Source organism: Phaenicophaeus curvirostris, chromosome 12 (assembly GCF_032191515.1).
Source record: "Phaenicophaeus curvirostris isolate KB17595 chromosome 12, BPBGC_Pcur_1.0, whole genome shotgun sequence".
NCBI classification, from domain to species: Eukaryota; Metazoa; Chordata; class Aves; order Cuculiformes; family Cuculidae; genus Phaenicophaeus; species Phaenicophaeus curvirostris.
In genome coordinates, this window is record NC_091403.1 from 14,517,946 (window position 1) to 14,532,418 (window position 14,473).

General features: G+C 44.9%; 1 protein-coding gene across 1 annotated transcript in view; it reads right to left on the reverse strand.

Annotated features, from left to right (window-relative positions):
• DPP8 (dipeptidyl peptidase 8) overlaps positions 1 to 13,449 on the reverse strand; it is a 28,793-nt gene extending 15,344 nt beyond the window's left edge. The window contains exons 1-10 of the mRNA XM_069867170.1: positions 13,431 to 13,449; positions 12,030 to 12,299; positions 8,487 to 8,599; positions 7,368 to 7,541; positions 6,296 to 6,464; positions 4,978 to 5,088; positions 4,481 to 4,609; positions 2,935 to 2,996; positions 1,820 to 1,920; positions 534 to 711 (exon numbers count right to left, since the gene is read on the reverse strand). Of these exons, the coding sequence (XP_069723271.1) occupies positions 534 to 711; positions 1,820 to 1,920; positions 2,935 to 2,996; positions 4,481 to 4,609; positions 4,978 to 5,088; positions 6,296 to 6,464; positions 7,368 to 7,541; positions 8,487 to 8,599; positions 12,030 to 12,288 (1,296 nt within the window). The 5' untranslated portion in view covers positions 12,289 to 12,299; positions 13,431 to 13,449. The remainder of the gene's footprint in view (positions 1 to 533; positions 712 to 1,819; positions 1,921 to 2,934; positions 2,997 to 4,480; positions 4,610 to 4,977; positions 5,089 to 6,295; positions 6,465 to 7,367; positions 7,542 to 8,486; positions 8,600 to 12,029; positions 12,300 to 13,430) is intronic.
• Positions 13,450 to 14,473: the final 1,024 nt, after the last annotated feature.

Below are 14,473 nucleotides of genomic sequence, written 5' to 3' on the forward strand. Positions count from 1 at the left end.
GAGGCTGTCAGTGGGTGACACTGTGGGAAAGGGGGTGCCCCAGCACGCCAGAGACCTGGGTTCTGCTCTTAGTTCTGTCTGACCACTGTGCTGCCTCAAGTAGAGCAGCTCTGCTTTCAAATCCCAAATCTTTCTGTTCTCTGCACACTGTGAGCTCTTTACAGCAAGAAGCACAGAATATGCACAGAATCACAGAATTGTTTAGGTTGGAAAAGACCTTTAAGACGATCAAGTCCAACCATTAACCTAACACTGCCAAGTTCATCACTTAACCACGTTCCTAAGCACCACATTCACACGTCTTCTAAATACTTCAAGGGACGGTGACTCAACCTTTCCCTGGGCAACCTGTTCCAATGCCTGAAGACCCTTTCGGTGAAGTAATATTTCCTAATATCCAGTCTAAACCTCTCCTGAACTTGCACAGTGGGAATATTCTCCTAAGCAGCACAGTAACACCAATGTTGCTCAAGTGCTACAAACAGGGTCTTGAACAACAAACTGTAAGAGAAGGCTGAAATTCCAATTCTTACATTTATCCAGATGTCTGTTGTTTCTTCATAAATAATAAAAGGTGTAACAGAGTCTGGCACAGCATCGATAAGTTTCTGTCTTTCCATTGCATCATCTTCCATGGGGATGAATAATGCAGGAGGGATCAAGACTATCTGAAGTCGAGTTTGGGAGCGATCCAGTAAGATGGACCAGATGCTGTTGGGGAGACAGATATTAGAGAAAATAACATGCAACCATGAGCATTAGACAGGTCTGAAAATCTCAACAGCCACTCATTAGCACTAGGCATTTTGAGGGAGTCAAGAACATTCAGATTAAGCACAAAGCCACATGTAAAATTTCACCCACATGAATGAATCTCTCCCACAACATAAGAACCTATTTCACTTAATTTCAATATTGCATAAGTGCTACCGGTTCAAAAGTTTAATTAATTCTATCCTCCCAGATTTGAATTGTGCTTTAGGGGACAAAGAGAAGAGAAAAATCAGAGGAAATAATGAAGCAGAAAACTTTCAATTGAAATTTCAGAACACTTGTGAAAATACTCATGTTTTAAAACTATACCTGACAGAGAATAACACTGGCATCTAAATATTGGCAGTAGACCTTGCCGTACTTCTGATGACTTTACATGTAGCGCTATCAATAATGCCCCAAACTACAAGATGATGTAGCAAATGCGTCCCTGCTTTTCTTCCACATTTGGGGGGAAAAAAGCCTTAAAAAGGTGAAAGCCATCTTTAGAGACAAGAACTGGAGAAATGCAATTGTGGAGAAGCTTCTGGCAAGTTAGAAACACTGTACTACATCATCTATAGGGTTAAAAATGACATACAAATGTAAGCAGCACTTACATCAGGTTTTCTCATCAGTAAGTCTGGTGAGCAAGGATGTCCAGTGGTTAGAGTGCTAGCCTAGGGCCTGGGGACCTGGGATCATTTCTCTCCTCAGCCACAGGCTTCCTGAGGGACCATGGCAAACCATTTAGCCTCTCTGGGCTTCAGTTCCCCATCTGTAAAATGGGGACAATAGCACTGCACTCTCTCTCACAGAGATGCTGAGAGGACACGTACATCAAAGGCTGCGAGTGCCAAATAGCAAAGCAGTAGGGCCAGGCACCAGAGAAAGAAACAAGAACTCTGCTGTGGCTTGGGAAAAATTGTCTCCTTTGCACAAACAAGTTGGTAGAAATGTAAAAATGAAAGCAGGCTTAAGCTTGAAGAAGACAGAGACCACTACATTCTGCTTCTAAATGTATTGCCCCAAACCCTTCGAGCAGAGACAGGATTAACATACGCACTATTTTCCTTCTGGTGTCCACCCAGCTCTAGCAATGTACTCTACTCCTTCAAAGAGGATCTCGAACGGCTGAACTAGCTCTTTATCCACAACATCTGCAATCTGTTGACAAAGCAGCAATTCAGTGACATTAAGAGAAACTACCACAACCAGTTTTCATGCACGTTGAGCATCTGGACACAGAAAACTTCCTCTCTGCAGCTCATGCAATTTAGATTGTTCAGCCTTTGCGACACTGGGCATTGAACCTCACCTGCAGCTAGACACCAAAACAGCAGGAGAGCTGCACACTATCAGCACAGCCAAGGCTGGGACTCCAGAAATCTGGGTGCTGCTCACAAATCCATTGCTCATCTTGGCCAAGTCACTTGAACATTCAGTTTCCCAATGTAAAGGGGAAGTGATCTGTACAAAGCTATTTTGTAAGGTGTTTTCATTGGTAGATGTGGAACATCCTGCATGACATCCAGTTAATGCAGTTCTAATTCATGACATGCAGTCTGACCCTGCCGGGACTGGGAACAAGTGACAGTGGCACCTCAAGGGTTGCTGTGGCTTCCCCTGCCTTTGCTGGCTGGCATCAACATCACTATCCCAGCAGGTGACTGTTGATGGCTGAAGTAGAGAGAATCCAAATAACCTATGGCATTTACTGTATCTGTTTGGTAAGATTAATATCCCAGCCGTCCAAAGATCTTGGACTGGGCTATGGAAACTTCTGCATCTGTTAAAAAATCCTGGAGAGAAAGTAAAGTTCATCTCTTTCCATACACTCATGCTTTTACAAGGTGACGTATTCTCTTCGCAATCAAACGTCCCCAATATCTGCAGCCAACCAAGAGATTTGTCACATAAGGTTTAAGCAGCCCCACCTAAAATATTCTCTTCTGCAGCTCAGTTCATAAACCAGTAGCAGGGAAGGAACATAAAGCCCTGAGAAATATTGCTACACACATATGACACTATGTACCTGCACAGGAATGAGCCAAAGGCGCTGCCTTCAGCAAAGCCATTGCACTATCACAACCAAGAAAGCTTATCTGTACTCAAATGGAAAATGAATTTTACCAAAAAAGAATCACAGAAATAATATTTATTTGGAAAACAAGAACTTACTCTGCCTTCTGCATTGATTGTCACCTCAGATATCTTGAAAGTGACCTTTGGATTTGCTGTACCTATAAAAACAGATGTTAGCAGTCAGGCACCAATTCCTTGCTTCCAAGAGGGCAGGCCCAAACTGTGGATTACTGTGGTGTTATTCATACAGAATATGATCAAATGGCCCACTTGTGAGAGACTGCACAGAACCAAGCAGGGAAAATAGAGACCGTAGACATGAGATAGACTCATCCCGCAAATTGATCAGATTGAGAGCCATGCTCCTGTCACAGGCAGTCTCTTCTCTCCCACAGTCAAAGGAAGCACATACTAGTTGGAATAAATGGTCAGGAGTGATTGGGATAGCAAAGCAAGTTTTGATTTACTGTTCGGCTGCCATTCTCAAGGTGGTACACAGTGATCGAGTGCTAAAAAGCATCTCTAGAAATTAGAGCAACTCACATTAAAAAAACCTATAAACTAAAACCTAGGGGTTTTTTTTTTAAAGAGATCGGAACTTTTGTTGGCTTGTTTCCCTAAACTGCTAACACTTAGCACTGAACAGAGCTACGGCAAAGTAGTCTTGGAAATCTGGATGTACACAAGCACTGAAAAAATCATGAGGTGCCATCTCTTTCTTCCTAGGCTAACACAGCCTTTCACCATCCTTGAAACAAGTGGCAAATCTGGATCATGAGCAGAAAACTTTTCCCAGTGGATCAGGGAATCCACAACATCTCAATGAAGTCTGCAGCTTGGGAAGGTCCACCAAAGAAAAGAGATTTCTCCAAAAAAATGAAGATTTCGGGAGTGAGGAAAGTGAGTGAACCGCTGTTATCTGTGAGCAACATGCCCTGCTGTATCAGCAGAGAAATCTCAGAAGAACAAGGGTCGAACAGTTCCAGCTTGCCCTGTACACCTGACAGTGGATCAGCTCTTAGCAGGTCTGCTTAAGTCCTACTTTCCTGCCTCTAATGGCACTTCACTTCAAGCATGCCCTCATCTCTTTACTGCTGAAACCTCCAGATCATTACTGTTTGAAAATATGTCAATAGCAGTTTTTCTTGGTAGGCTGTAAGCATGCTAAGTTTGTTGTTCAAAGTCCAAAAGCAATCATAGAGACCAGAGTCCAAAAGAACTTGAACAACCAGGGTGCTGCCAGCAGCTAAACAGAAATCCTCTCAAAAAATCAAAAGGCCATAAATGTGCAGCTTTTCCCCCAGAGATACAGGGCTGTAATGAGAATCAGTTCCTCAGCAACTCAGATCTGCCAGGATTTGAGACAGCATCTCCAAAATAGTGATAATCAGGGTTTCCGTCAACTCCTGAGAGATCCAGACTCACAGCTCTTCGTAAGCCCACAGCACAGTCACCAGTGACTAAACTAACCTCCACAGCAGAAGTTTCCCCGAAACCATTTCCACCACCTGGACAACAATTCAAAGACTACTCAACACCTCTCCAACCAGCCCCTGCTCTAGGCTAGGGCCTCACTGCTGTCAGGCACATGGAATAAACATGTGTCTTCCAGAAACAGAGATGTAAGATATGAGGCTCTCACCAGTTTTGGGGTACCGGAAGGAATCTGTTCTTCTTGTCTCCAGCATGGGTGATGTGACATGAATAATTTCCACTTCTGACTCATCATTTTCTTCATAAAGAATTCTAAGAACTTTACCCCCATTCAGTGCTGTAAATGAATTAGCATTCCCTGGTCAGAACAGCTCTCATTACTGGATATCACAGGTATTAATATTCTCCCAGGAGCACAGGCAGGTTGGTAGGATGAATTAAAATCCAAAGACTGTGATTCACGTTTTATTAAGCAAAACACTGAGACTCTTACAACTCCTACCACTGTAGTGAGAAGGAAAGCCTCTTCCCCCAGTAATGTGCTCACACGGCAGCTGTATCATGCCCACCACTGCAGATACTCCAAAAGGAGCTACGAGTATAAGGTTTCTAAGACAAGTAACAGAAAAAAGTAACTGCACAGGACAGCATGGCAGGGGGACCCATACCTCTGCCTGTCAGACACACTGGATCTACCACACTTACCCGTCTGTGCCTTTGGGCACCACCAGTAGCCAGTGTATCTGTCAAACTCCTCCTGCAGCACAAAAGTAGCCACGCCAGCAGATTTTGGATCATCTTCAACATTGGCCAGTTCTAGAAAAAGACATAAAAGAGTTAGTTCATGAAGTGCTGCAGAATCAAACCAGTTCTTCATTATCCCAAACATAGCCCAAGTTCAGCCCCAGGGAACAATTACATGATTATAAATCTGACTTAGCAGATTTGTTTTCTTCTTCCATGCTGCTCTGTTGATTTATTTCGGGATGACCTAATCCTAACTGACATTGCACTTCCATTTAGGGAAGCAAAGGCACCCTTCATTCTCACTCCTACCTAGTTAGTCTCTCGATTTCCTATGCACTAGTCAAAGAAAGATGATGTTGTCTTCACCTGAGCTCAGTGAATTTGAACCACAACTTTTCAGAAAATGAAAGGAAAAAAACCCACAATCCTTTTGGAACAACCAAAACTGCAAATCTTAACATTCAGAAAAATGATAGCATTGGTATTTCATTCACTGTACGAACCAAAAGTAACTGACTTACGTAATAGCTTAATAGGATGACATACCCATAGGGCTTCAATATTTTTCCTGTTACCCTGGAGGTAACTTAGCAGCGCTCCATAAATAATTATCATCTGAGAAGGAGCCATTGCTACAGTTTCTTTTTAATGTACTTACATAATATTTTAACATTTAAATGAGCTAAAGCATTATTATGAAGTGTCAGAAATTTAACTAAAATTTAAACAATATACTTTAAATATAAAGTATGTTTTAAATACGAAACGCAATCAATATTTGAAAAGCATTTTACCCGCAGTTTCCCATTTTCCTTCCTCCAGAACGTGTCTAAAACAGAGCTGGAGAGGGTAAGAAGCAAGTCCCTAAGTTACTGAGTTTGAGGAGCCAGCAGAAGCCACAGTGCTACTCAGGAACTGTCTATATTGTTTCTAAAAGGCCTGGAGCTTGATTTCACTGACAGAAGCTTTACTCCAGCTCTATTCCACCCACAGCTCCTCCACACGAAAAGGGCTGTTGCAGTAAAAAGGAATGCACTGTGTCTCAGGATAAAAGCCTTTCCATATGTATTCAACAAATAACTCATTCTGCCAGATCCCACAGTGCAGGGAAAATAATAATTCCACAATATTTGCACTAGACTAAACACATAGAACGCAACAAAAAAGGTGGAATAAACAGTGTCCATTCCCCTAGATCTCAGGAGAACCACTAGTACCACTGCTTAATTCAGTCTAGCAAGAACAAGTGCAGAGACTTTAATTCAGGACGCATTACCATTGTGCACATATGTTAGCCTCCTTTCTTCTCTGGTTTCTATATTAGATATCCAGATGTCATTGCTATGGATAAATGCAATCCAATTTGGATCAGCTGGACAAAGTTTGGGATCCATTCGGATATTTGGACAACTGGTCTCTACCATAATGGGTCTTAAAGGCTGTTGCTATTTGAAAGAAAAAAGCAAAGAACAGTAAAAAGTGACAACACACGGACATTTAGATAAACTAAACTGGATTGTCAGCAGGTCTCTAACACCATGGTAGCGGGGACCCTGACTTCAAAGACGCAGATTTACTAAAATGCAATCTATCCATTTTAAACATAGAAAAATACTATGCTGATATTTCATATTGTGCCTCTACCATGGCTGCAGAGATCCCACGAGGGCCTCTCTCCCCAGTGCTGAGTGTTAGCTGCAAATCAGAAGGCAGCTTGCCTACAGAAGCCTGGCACGCTCTTAAAAACAGCACCCTAAAAAAGGGCCAGCAGAACACACGATCTTGTCCTCCAAAACCAAATCAGGGTACACTAAGTTCTCCCTGACAACAGGAAGAGACATACATTAGGCATTTGTTATGATAATAAATTATTCCAGCTTTGAAGTTCAGCTTCAGCACTAGCAGAGTAAAGGCTGCTTGTTCTGCAGGTTATACAGCCAAATTTTGTAACACACACAGAGCACTGACTGCTGAACAGTGACCTCTAAACCACAGCTTGGGAACAAAGCTGCCTCCAACGTGACTACTGACTACATGAAAGAGCACAGATCATCACAGCCTTTGTGTTTCTTTTTATTGTCATTGCTGCTTATGAAAAAATCAACAAAATCTGGTGTCCTGCCTTGCTGACACAGTTTCTACTATTTCTTGTTATTCACCATCTGAGTTTCTACAGTCATGGAAATGCATCCTTATGGGGGACTTCTCCAGTTTCAAGGATTATCAAGGCTACTTGTCGTGCTAATGCAGCAATAACTGACAATTATGCCCTGCTTTTACCAAGCCAAAGGAGCTTCTAGCCAGAGGAAAGGAGCATTGAAGAAAACAAGAGTGATGAGTATACTTACAGTGAATCCGTGAGGCCCTCCATCTTTAACGTGATAAATTCCACTCCCAGCTTGAAACAGAAAGGTGCCACTTTCTCGGTGGTAATCGTAAGAGGCGATCCCAATGGTGCCAATTCGCTTCCTCTCCCGTAGCAACTCCTCTTCACGAGAGTACATCCCATAGTCCAGGATGGCCTGAATACGGGCAGAGAAGCACAATCAACACCCTCTGCTCTACATGTGTGACTGTATATCAGAGTATCTCTGCATGTCACACTTCCCGGAGCAGATGGCTGTGCAGACACCCTCCTCCTCCAGAATCCTGCTGGCGGCGAGAAGTGCACTCCTGCTTGTGCCTCTGCCATCAGCTCTTGCAGGTGCAGGCCATGATCAGATCTTACACAGCTGTAAACTCGACAGCCGCTTCTCGCATAGCAAGGCCAGCAGTATGACCAATATTTATTGCTATAAGGAAGATTGGACCGAAGGTCTGTTATTTCTAGAGCGAGCAGGAGAGCTTTTGCTAACTTTGCCAAGATACACAGTGACTGGCATGGTGGGAGGACAACACAGCATGAATTTATGTCTGGCTGGCAGCCTCAGGAAATAACAAGTGAAAAAACACACATAATTCCACACGGACTTTGTCCTACCTACTCCAATCTGCCATAGTGCATGAGATTGGTGCGGGCTTGCTATGCACAGGGTTGGAAAAGGGATAACACATCCTAGAGAGTGGGAAAGGGATCCTCTGCTCCAGCATGAGTCATGGAGCCACTGACTGATGCTCAAGAAAACTCATTATTTTTCTTGCAATACAGCAATGACAGGAGACTACTGGCCCCTTCAACATTCTCCAGGATCTCACAGCAGAGAGAATTTAATGCAAACTAGCACTTGCAATCTCTGTGCTGGCAAAGTGGAATCATCCAGCACGCAGTTTTTACGACATACAGAGGCTGTAACTCCAAACACTAATGAGAAAGCTGTGCCTGTTTCTGAGATGGCTGCAGGTAAGCAAGTACAAGGAGAATCTTAAAATGTTTAAGACCATAAACTCTATATTCTGCTTATAAGTACAACCCCAAAGGTAGGTACTGGCTATGCTGAAAAAAAACCAAAAGAGAAATCAGGACCCACCGGAAAAAGATCCAAAAGAGGCTTCCAGGACAGCAACAGGACGGCAGCTTTGTTTATGGTTTTGGGAATTTCAGAGTAGAAGAGCATGTTCTCCCTGTTCTCCCCAGACATTGCTATAGTGAAAGTGAGAAGAAAAAAAAAAAATTGTGTTAGCTTTTTGTCAATGATCCGAACACTTTCAGAGGATGCCGAGGAGCACTTTCACAGGCCCTTCCTGCCAGAAAGGACTGACAGCCTCTGCAGTGCAGCCTTGCTCTCGGCATTCCCCACTTCACAGAAATGCAAGTCACGGAGAAGGCAGAGAACAAGGAAATCAGGAGGGCTAAGGCTCAGCTAGAAATCAGATTGGCCAAGTCTGTGAAAGATAACAAAAAATCTTTCTACAAATATATAAATAATAAAAGGAGGACTAGGGAGACCATACAGTCCCTATCGGACACAGAAGGAACAACAGTGACAGGGGATGAGGAAAAGGCTGAGGTACTTAATGCCTTCTTTGCCTCAGTCTTTACTTGTAAGGAGGGTCGTTCCGTCTGTGTACAAACCCAGGAGCTAGAGGAGCATAATGAGGCTCCCGTGATCCAAGAGGAGGTGGTCAGAGCCTTGCTAGCCCAACTAGATAGCCACAAGTCTATGGGGCCGGACGGGATTCACCCTAGGGTACTGAAGGAGCTAGCGGATGTGCTGGCCAAACCCCTTTCCATCATCTTCCAACAGTCCTGGAACACTGGGGAAGTCCCACTGGACTGGAGGCTGGCTGATGTTGTGCCCATCTACAAGAAGGGTCGCAGGGAGGACCCAGGAAACTACAGGCCTGTCAGTCTGACCTCAGTGCCAGGGAAAGTCATGGAGCAGGTGATCTTGAGTGCTATCATGAAGCACATGCAAGAGAACCGGGTGATCAGGCCCAGTCAACATGGGTTCACAAAAGGCAGGTCTTGCCAGACTAACCTGATCGCCTTCTATGACAAAGTGACTCGGCTGCTGGATGAGGGAAAGGCTGTGGATGTGGTCTTCCTGGACTTCAGTAAAGCCTTTGACACAGTTTCTCACAGCATTCTGCTTGAGAAACTGTCAGCGTCAGGCCTGGACAGGCGCACACTCTCCTGGGTGGAAAACTGGTTGGATGGCCGGGCCCAGAGAGTGGTGGGAAATGGTGTGAAATCCAGCTGGAGGCCAGTGACAAGTGGGGTTCCCCAGGCCTCAGTGCTGGCTCCAGCCCTGTTCAATGTCTTTATCAATGACCTGGATGAAGGCATTGAGGGCACCCTTAGCAAGTTTGCGGACGACACTAAGGTGGGAGGAAGTGTCGATCTGATGGAGGGTAGAGAAGCTCTGCAAAGGGATCTGGACAGGCTGGACCGCTGGGCAGAGTCCAATGGCATGAGGTTTAACAAGGCCAAATGCCAGGTCCTGCACTTGGGGCACAACAACCCTATGGAGTGCTACAGACTAGGAGAAGTCTGTCTAGAAAGCTGCCTGGAGGAGAGGGACCTGGGGGTGTTGGTTGACAACCGACTGAATATGAGCCAGCAGTGTGCCCAGGTGGCCAAGAAGGCCAATGGCATCTTGGCTTGTATCAGAAACGGCGTGACCAGCAGGTCCAGGGAGGTTATCCTCCCTCTGTACTCGGCACTGGTGAGACCGCTCCTCGAATCCTGTGTTCAGTTCTGGGCCCCTCACCATAAGAAGGATGTTGAGGCTCTGGAACGAGTCCAGAGAAGAGCAACAAAGCTGGTGGAGGGGCTGGAGAACAGGCCTTATGAGGAGCGGCTGAGAGAGCTGGGGTTGTTTAGCCTGGAGAAGAGGAGGCTGAGGGGAGGCCTCATTGCTCTCTACAACTACCTGAAAGGTGGTTGTAGAGAGGAGGGTGCTGGCCTCTTCTCCCAAGTGACAGGGGACAGGACAAGAGGCAATGGCCTCAAGCTCCGCCAGGGGAGGTTTAGACTGGACATTAGGAAAAAATTCTTTACAGAAAGGGTCATTGGGCACTGGAACAGGCTGCCCAGGGAGGTGGTTGAGTCACGTTCCCTGGAGGTGTTTAAGGCACGGGTGGACGAGGTGCTGAGGGATATGGTTTAGTGTTTGATGGGAGCGGTTGGACTCAATGATCCGGTGGGTCTCTTCCAACCTGGTTATTCTGTGATTCTGTGAAATATGCTCAGGCTTACCCCACACTGCCTGAAGCATATCCTTGTCTTCCTGAAGGCTGGAGGCCCTTCTATTTCATAAGCTTTTAAAATCAAGGATGGCCTTTCTGCTAATTCCCCTGGCTGGAACAGAGCATGATGGAGCTTGTGCATCACAGATAAGGCAATCAAGAAGGTCTGAATGCCCCTTTCCTGCTCCTCTCCCTCAGTGCTATGCAGGTTTCATAAAGCTCCTGCTACAGCACATGGAGATCAGCCCAGAAGGAGCCAGATGCGCCCCAGGAAGGCCAAGTCTAACCAACAGCTCAGGAAGGAGCACATAGGAAACCAGAGCTCATCTCAGTTAGGGTCAGCCTTAATCCATCCTGAATGTGCTTGGATACATGCCTGCATCACACAAGGATTGTGGCCCCATCCTCTGAAAAGGGGAAAAAAAACCCAAACAGATCAGCAGCTTTTTGACTATGTCCCTGCAAGCCACATGCAAAACTCAGTGAATCACAAATTTGAGCTTAAGCAAGCAGCCTGAGCAGCAAGCAATGGGGCTGGAATATGGTTCTGGTTCCCAGGCCCTCACTCCAGCCACTGCTTCTCCTCTTAACCCATTTTTTCATGGACTAATGTTGAGTTAGTGCAGCTTTATCAAAATCATTCCTCTACCACATGGCCTTCTCCAAAAAGCCACCCAGAAGGTTGCTCACGGTATTGCTTAGTGTCAGAACACTTCAATTTAGAAATGTAGATGCACCAAGTGAACACTTATCAGTGAAACAATGCAGAATTGAGGCACTGAGGCCAAAAACAATAAATTACATTAAGCTCTTCATTATCTAGGTCAAAAATGTTGACAAAAATACTTACGTTTTAAGATGTCCCCACCGTACAATGCTGTTTGTTCCCTCCAGAATCCCTGGAAAACCTACTCTATCAGCAGCTGAGGCACAAAGGACTCTCAAAATTACATTCATAATCTCTGTTTTGGTATCTTTTCTCTTAAGAGAAAAAGAGATCAACCTGACACAGATTTTGGAAAGGAGATATTGTACTTGAAATGAGGGGAAATAGACAAGGCGCTGAGGGGCATGGCTTAGTGTTTGATAGGAATGGTTGGACTTGATGATCCAGTGGGTCTCTTCCAACCTGGTGATTCTATGATAACAAACTTAAAATCATCATCTCAGTGCAGAAAAACACCCTAGAGAACACTTCACAGTTCTCTTCCACCTCCAACAGGCCTAATGGGTCACCTCCAACCACATCAGTTCTTCAGATTACATTGCAAGTTTTAATGAGACATTATGATCATGATCTGGCCAGAAAACCATTCTGATTAAACTGCCAGCAACATCCAGCTCAAACTGTTCAGTCAAGGCACAGGATGTCGTGAGCTTACCCAGATAGTAGATCCTATCAGAATGAGGTCCTTCAGGATCATTTTTCTTCACAAACGTGAAGTCATGAGGGGCTTTTGCCATCATGTAGCCATGATACTTCCGTGTATCTGTGAGCAGTTTCCGAAGCTGGCTCCAGGAATGTCTCTCTACATAGAACGGTTCCAGTTTTGGCTGTTCCTCTCTCTGGACCTGCTCCTCACAGCCCGCAGTTTCAAAGATTTCAAGGCCCGGTTGTTCAGTTTCCATGGCTGCTGCCATGTTGCATATTTCTGGAAGAACAGAATAGCACAGATTCAGCATTGCCTTCCAGCAGCCCAGCAAACATTCACTCCAGACTCCCAAAACACACTACAGAAAAGGTGTGGTAAGACAACAATCGTGTCATGTGGGGAAAACAAAACCACAGCAGAATGAAAAGCACTGGGAAAGGGATTTCTGCTGTGGAAAACAGGCCGTGATCACTCGGCCTTTCCAAATGGGACTAAGAACTTCATAGAGCCACACAGATTTATTGTCACTTGCCTCTACCAACCTCCACATACCAATGATTCATTTCAGTTCATTAAATGGATAAATTCTTCCTTGTTACCCTCCCACCTGTTTCTCCCCCCCCGTGAACTGCACAAATATCACCTCACTACACTAGTTTTAGAATGGGGGATGATCAGGACTGTAGTGAGATCTGGGACAACCAGCGGCTTAAAAGAAACAACGTTGGTGGTTGATTTGGAACAATGGGCCCAGGCAACTGCTGCCCTTATTTCCTTTATTCTCCTATAATTTTTAAAATTTGTTTGCATCTCCTTTCAAACAAAGCTTGAAAGGGTCTAGCTATCATCACCACTATAATATCATCTGAGGGATACCATTACAAACTGTATGGACACGATTCTTCCAGAAGTGTGAGGCGTTACCAGAGAAAGGGCACACAGTGGGAAAAAAACCCCAGTTTTCAAGTAGATTTATCTGCAGGATAAGTCTTATCCTCCCAAAAAGGTTGTCAATTTATCATATATCTCTGCTTGGAGGCCGCTGTGCTTTACAAAGCAGATCTGAGCAGGAATAAACAGTCCAGATGTCTGGCAAGAGGAAATGGAGTCTCTCCACTGTAAATCCCAGATCTGAGGGCAGCTCCAAAAGGATCTAAGCTCTAAACTCCTGCCACATAATTCATTACCAGACAGACCAAGGTTTAAGGATTATCCATACTCAAAAGGAGAGTTTTTTTCTATACATAGAACGGAAAAGCTGCACAACTGTTCTGCACACTGCTAGGGCAGAGCTTGGTGGCCTGAACTTATCAAAAATGTTACCACAGTCTAAATAATGCAATCCCATTGAGCAAAAAGGCACTAAAGGGCCACTGGATCTCAAGGCATGGGCTTGGGCAGCACAGCTACCTCAGGCAAAGCTCCGCGATGGACTGGCTTTCTGGCTGCTCCTCACAGCAGCTGAGAGATCTGACCACAGGTGAACAAAAAAGAGATGACCTGCACCTTGGACCAAACCCATCTGAACACAAGCCACAAAGGGCAAAGCAGAGAAAATGCGCATTACAAGTTTGGTTCCATCTTTGACAACACAAATACAATAAACAGGTCTTGCTTTTGTCCAAGCTATTTGCAACACAAGCCTGGTCTGGTGGGAGATGTCCCTGCCCATGGCAGGGGTTAGCAAACAGATGGGCTTTAAGGTCCCTTCCAACCTAAACCACTCTACAATTCTAGAAAAACCAACGTACAAGCTGAAGAGCCCTGTAAAACTGGAAGGAGAATTCAAACCCACACGCAGAAAAGTGCTCTGCTCAGACAGCATTATAAACTGACAATGAGACCTCAATCCTGAGACAGAAACAGACTGCAGAATATTAACGAAGGAAAATCTCCTTTCCTCACTTACACCCAGATGCTGATAAGTAATAACCCAACTGACTCCTCACACTCCCCCCCAAAAAGAGAGAGAAAACAAATATTGGCAGACTTTAACAAGCAAACAAGAGCGCACACTGTCCCTTCCCTCTGCCCCCCTCCAACATAAGGGGATGTTAGTATGGGATAAGAATCACAGAATCACTAGGTCAGAAAAGATCTTTGAGATTGGGTCCAACTGTACCTGTCCAGTTAAACACCTCCAGACACAGTGACTCAAACCCCTCCCTGGGCAGCCTCTGCCAGTGCCTGAGAACCCTTTCAGTGAATAATTTTTTCCTAATATCCAATCTAAATGGCTGCTGGTGCAACCTGAGGCCATTTCCTCTCATCCTAGCGCAAGACGCTTAGAACCACAGAATTGCTGGGTTGCAAAAGACCTTTGAGATCATTAAGTCCAACTATACCTGTCCACTACTGAAGCAGATCCCTGAGCACCTCACATACTAGTCTTTCATCTATCAATTTTGTTGACCTCCCTCACTCCTTGGTGCACAGAACCAGTAGGACGAGGA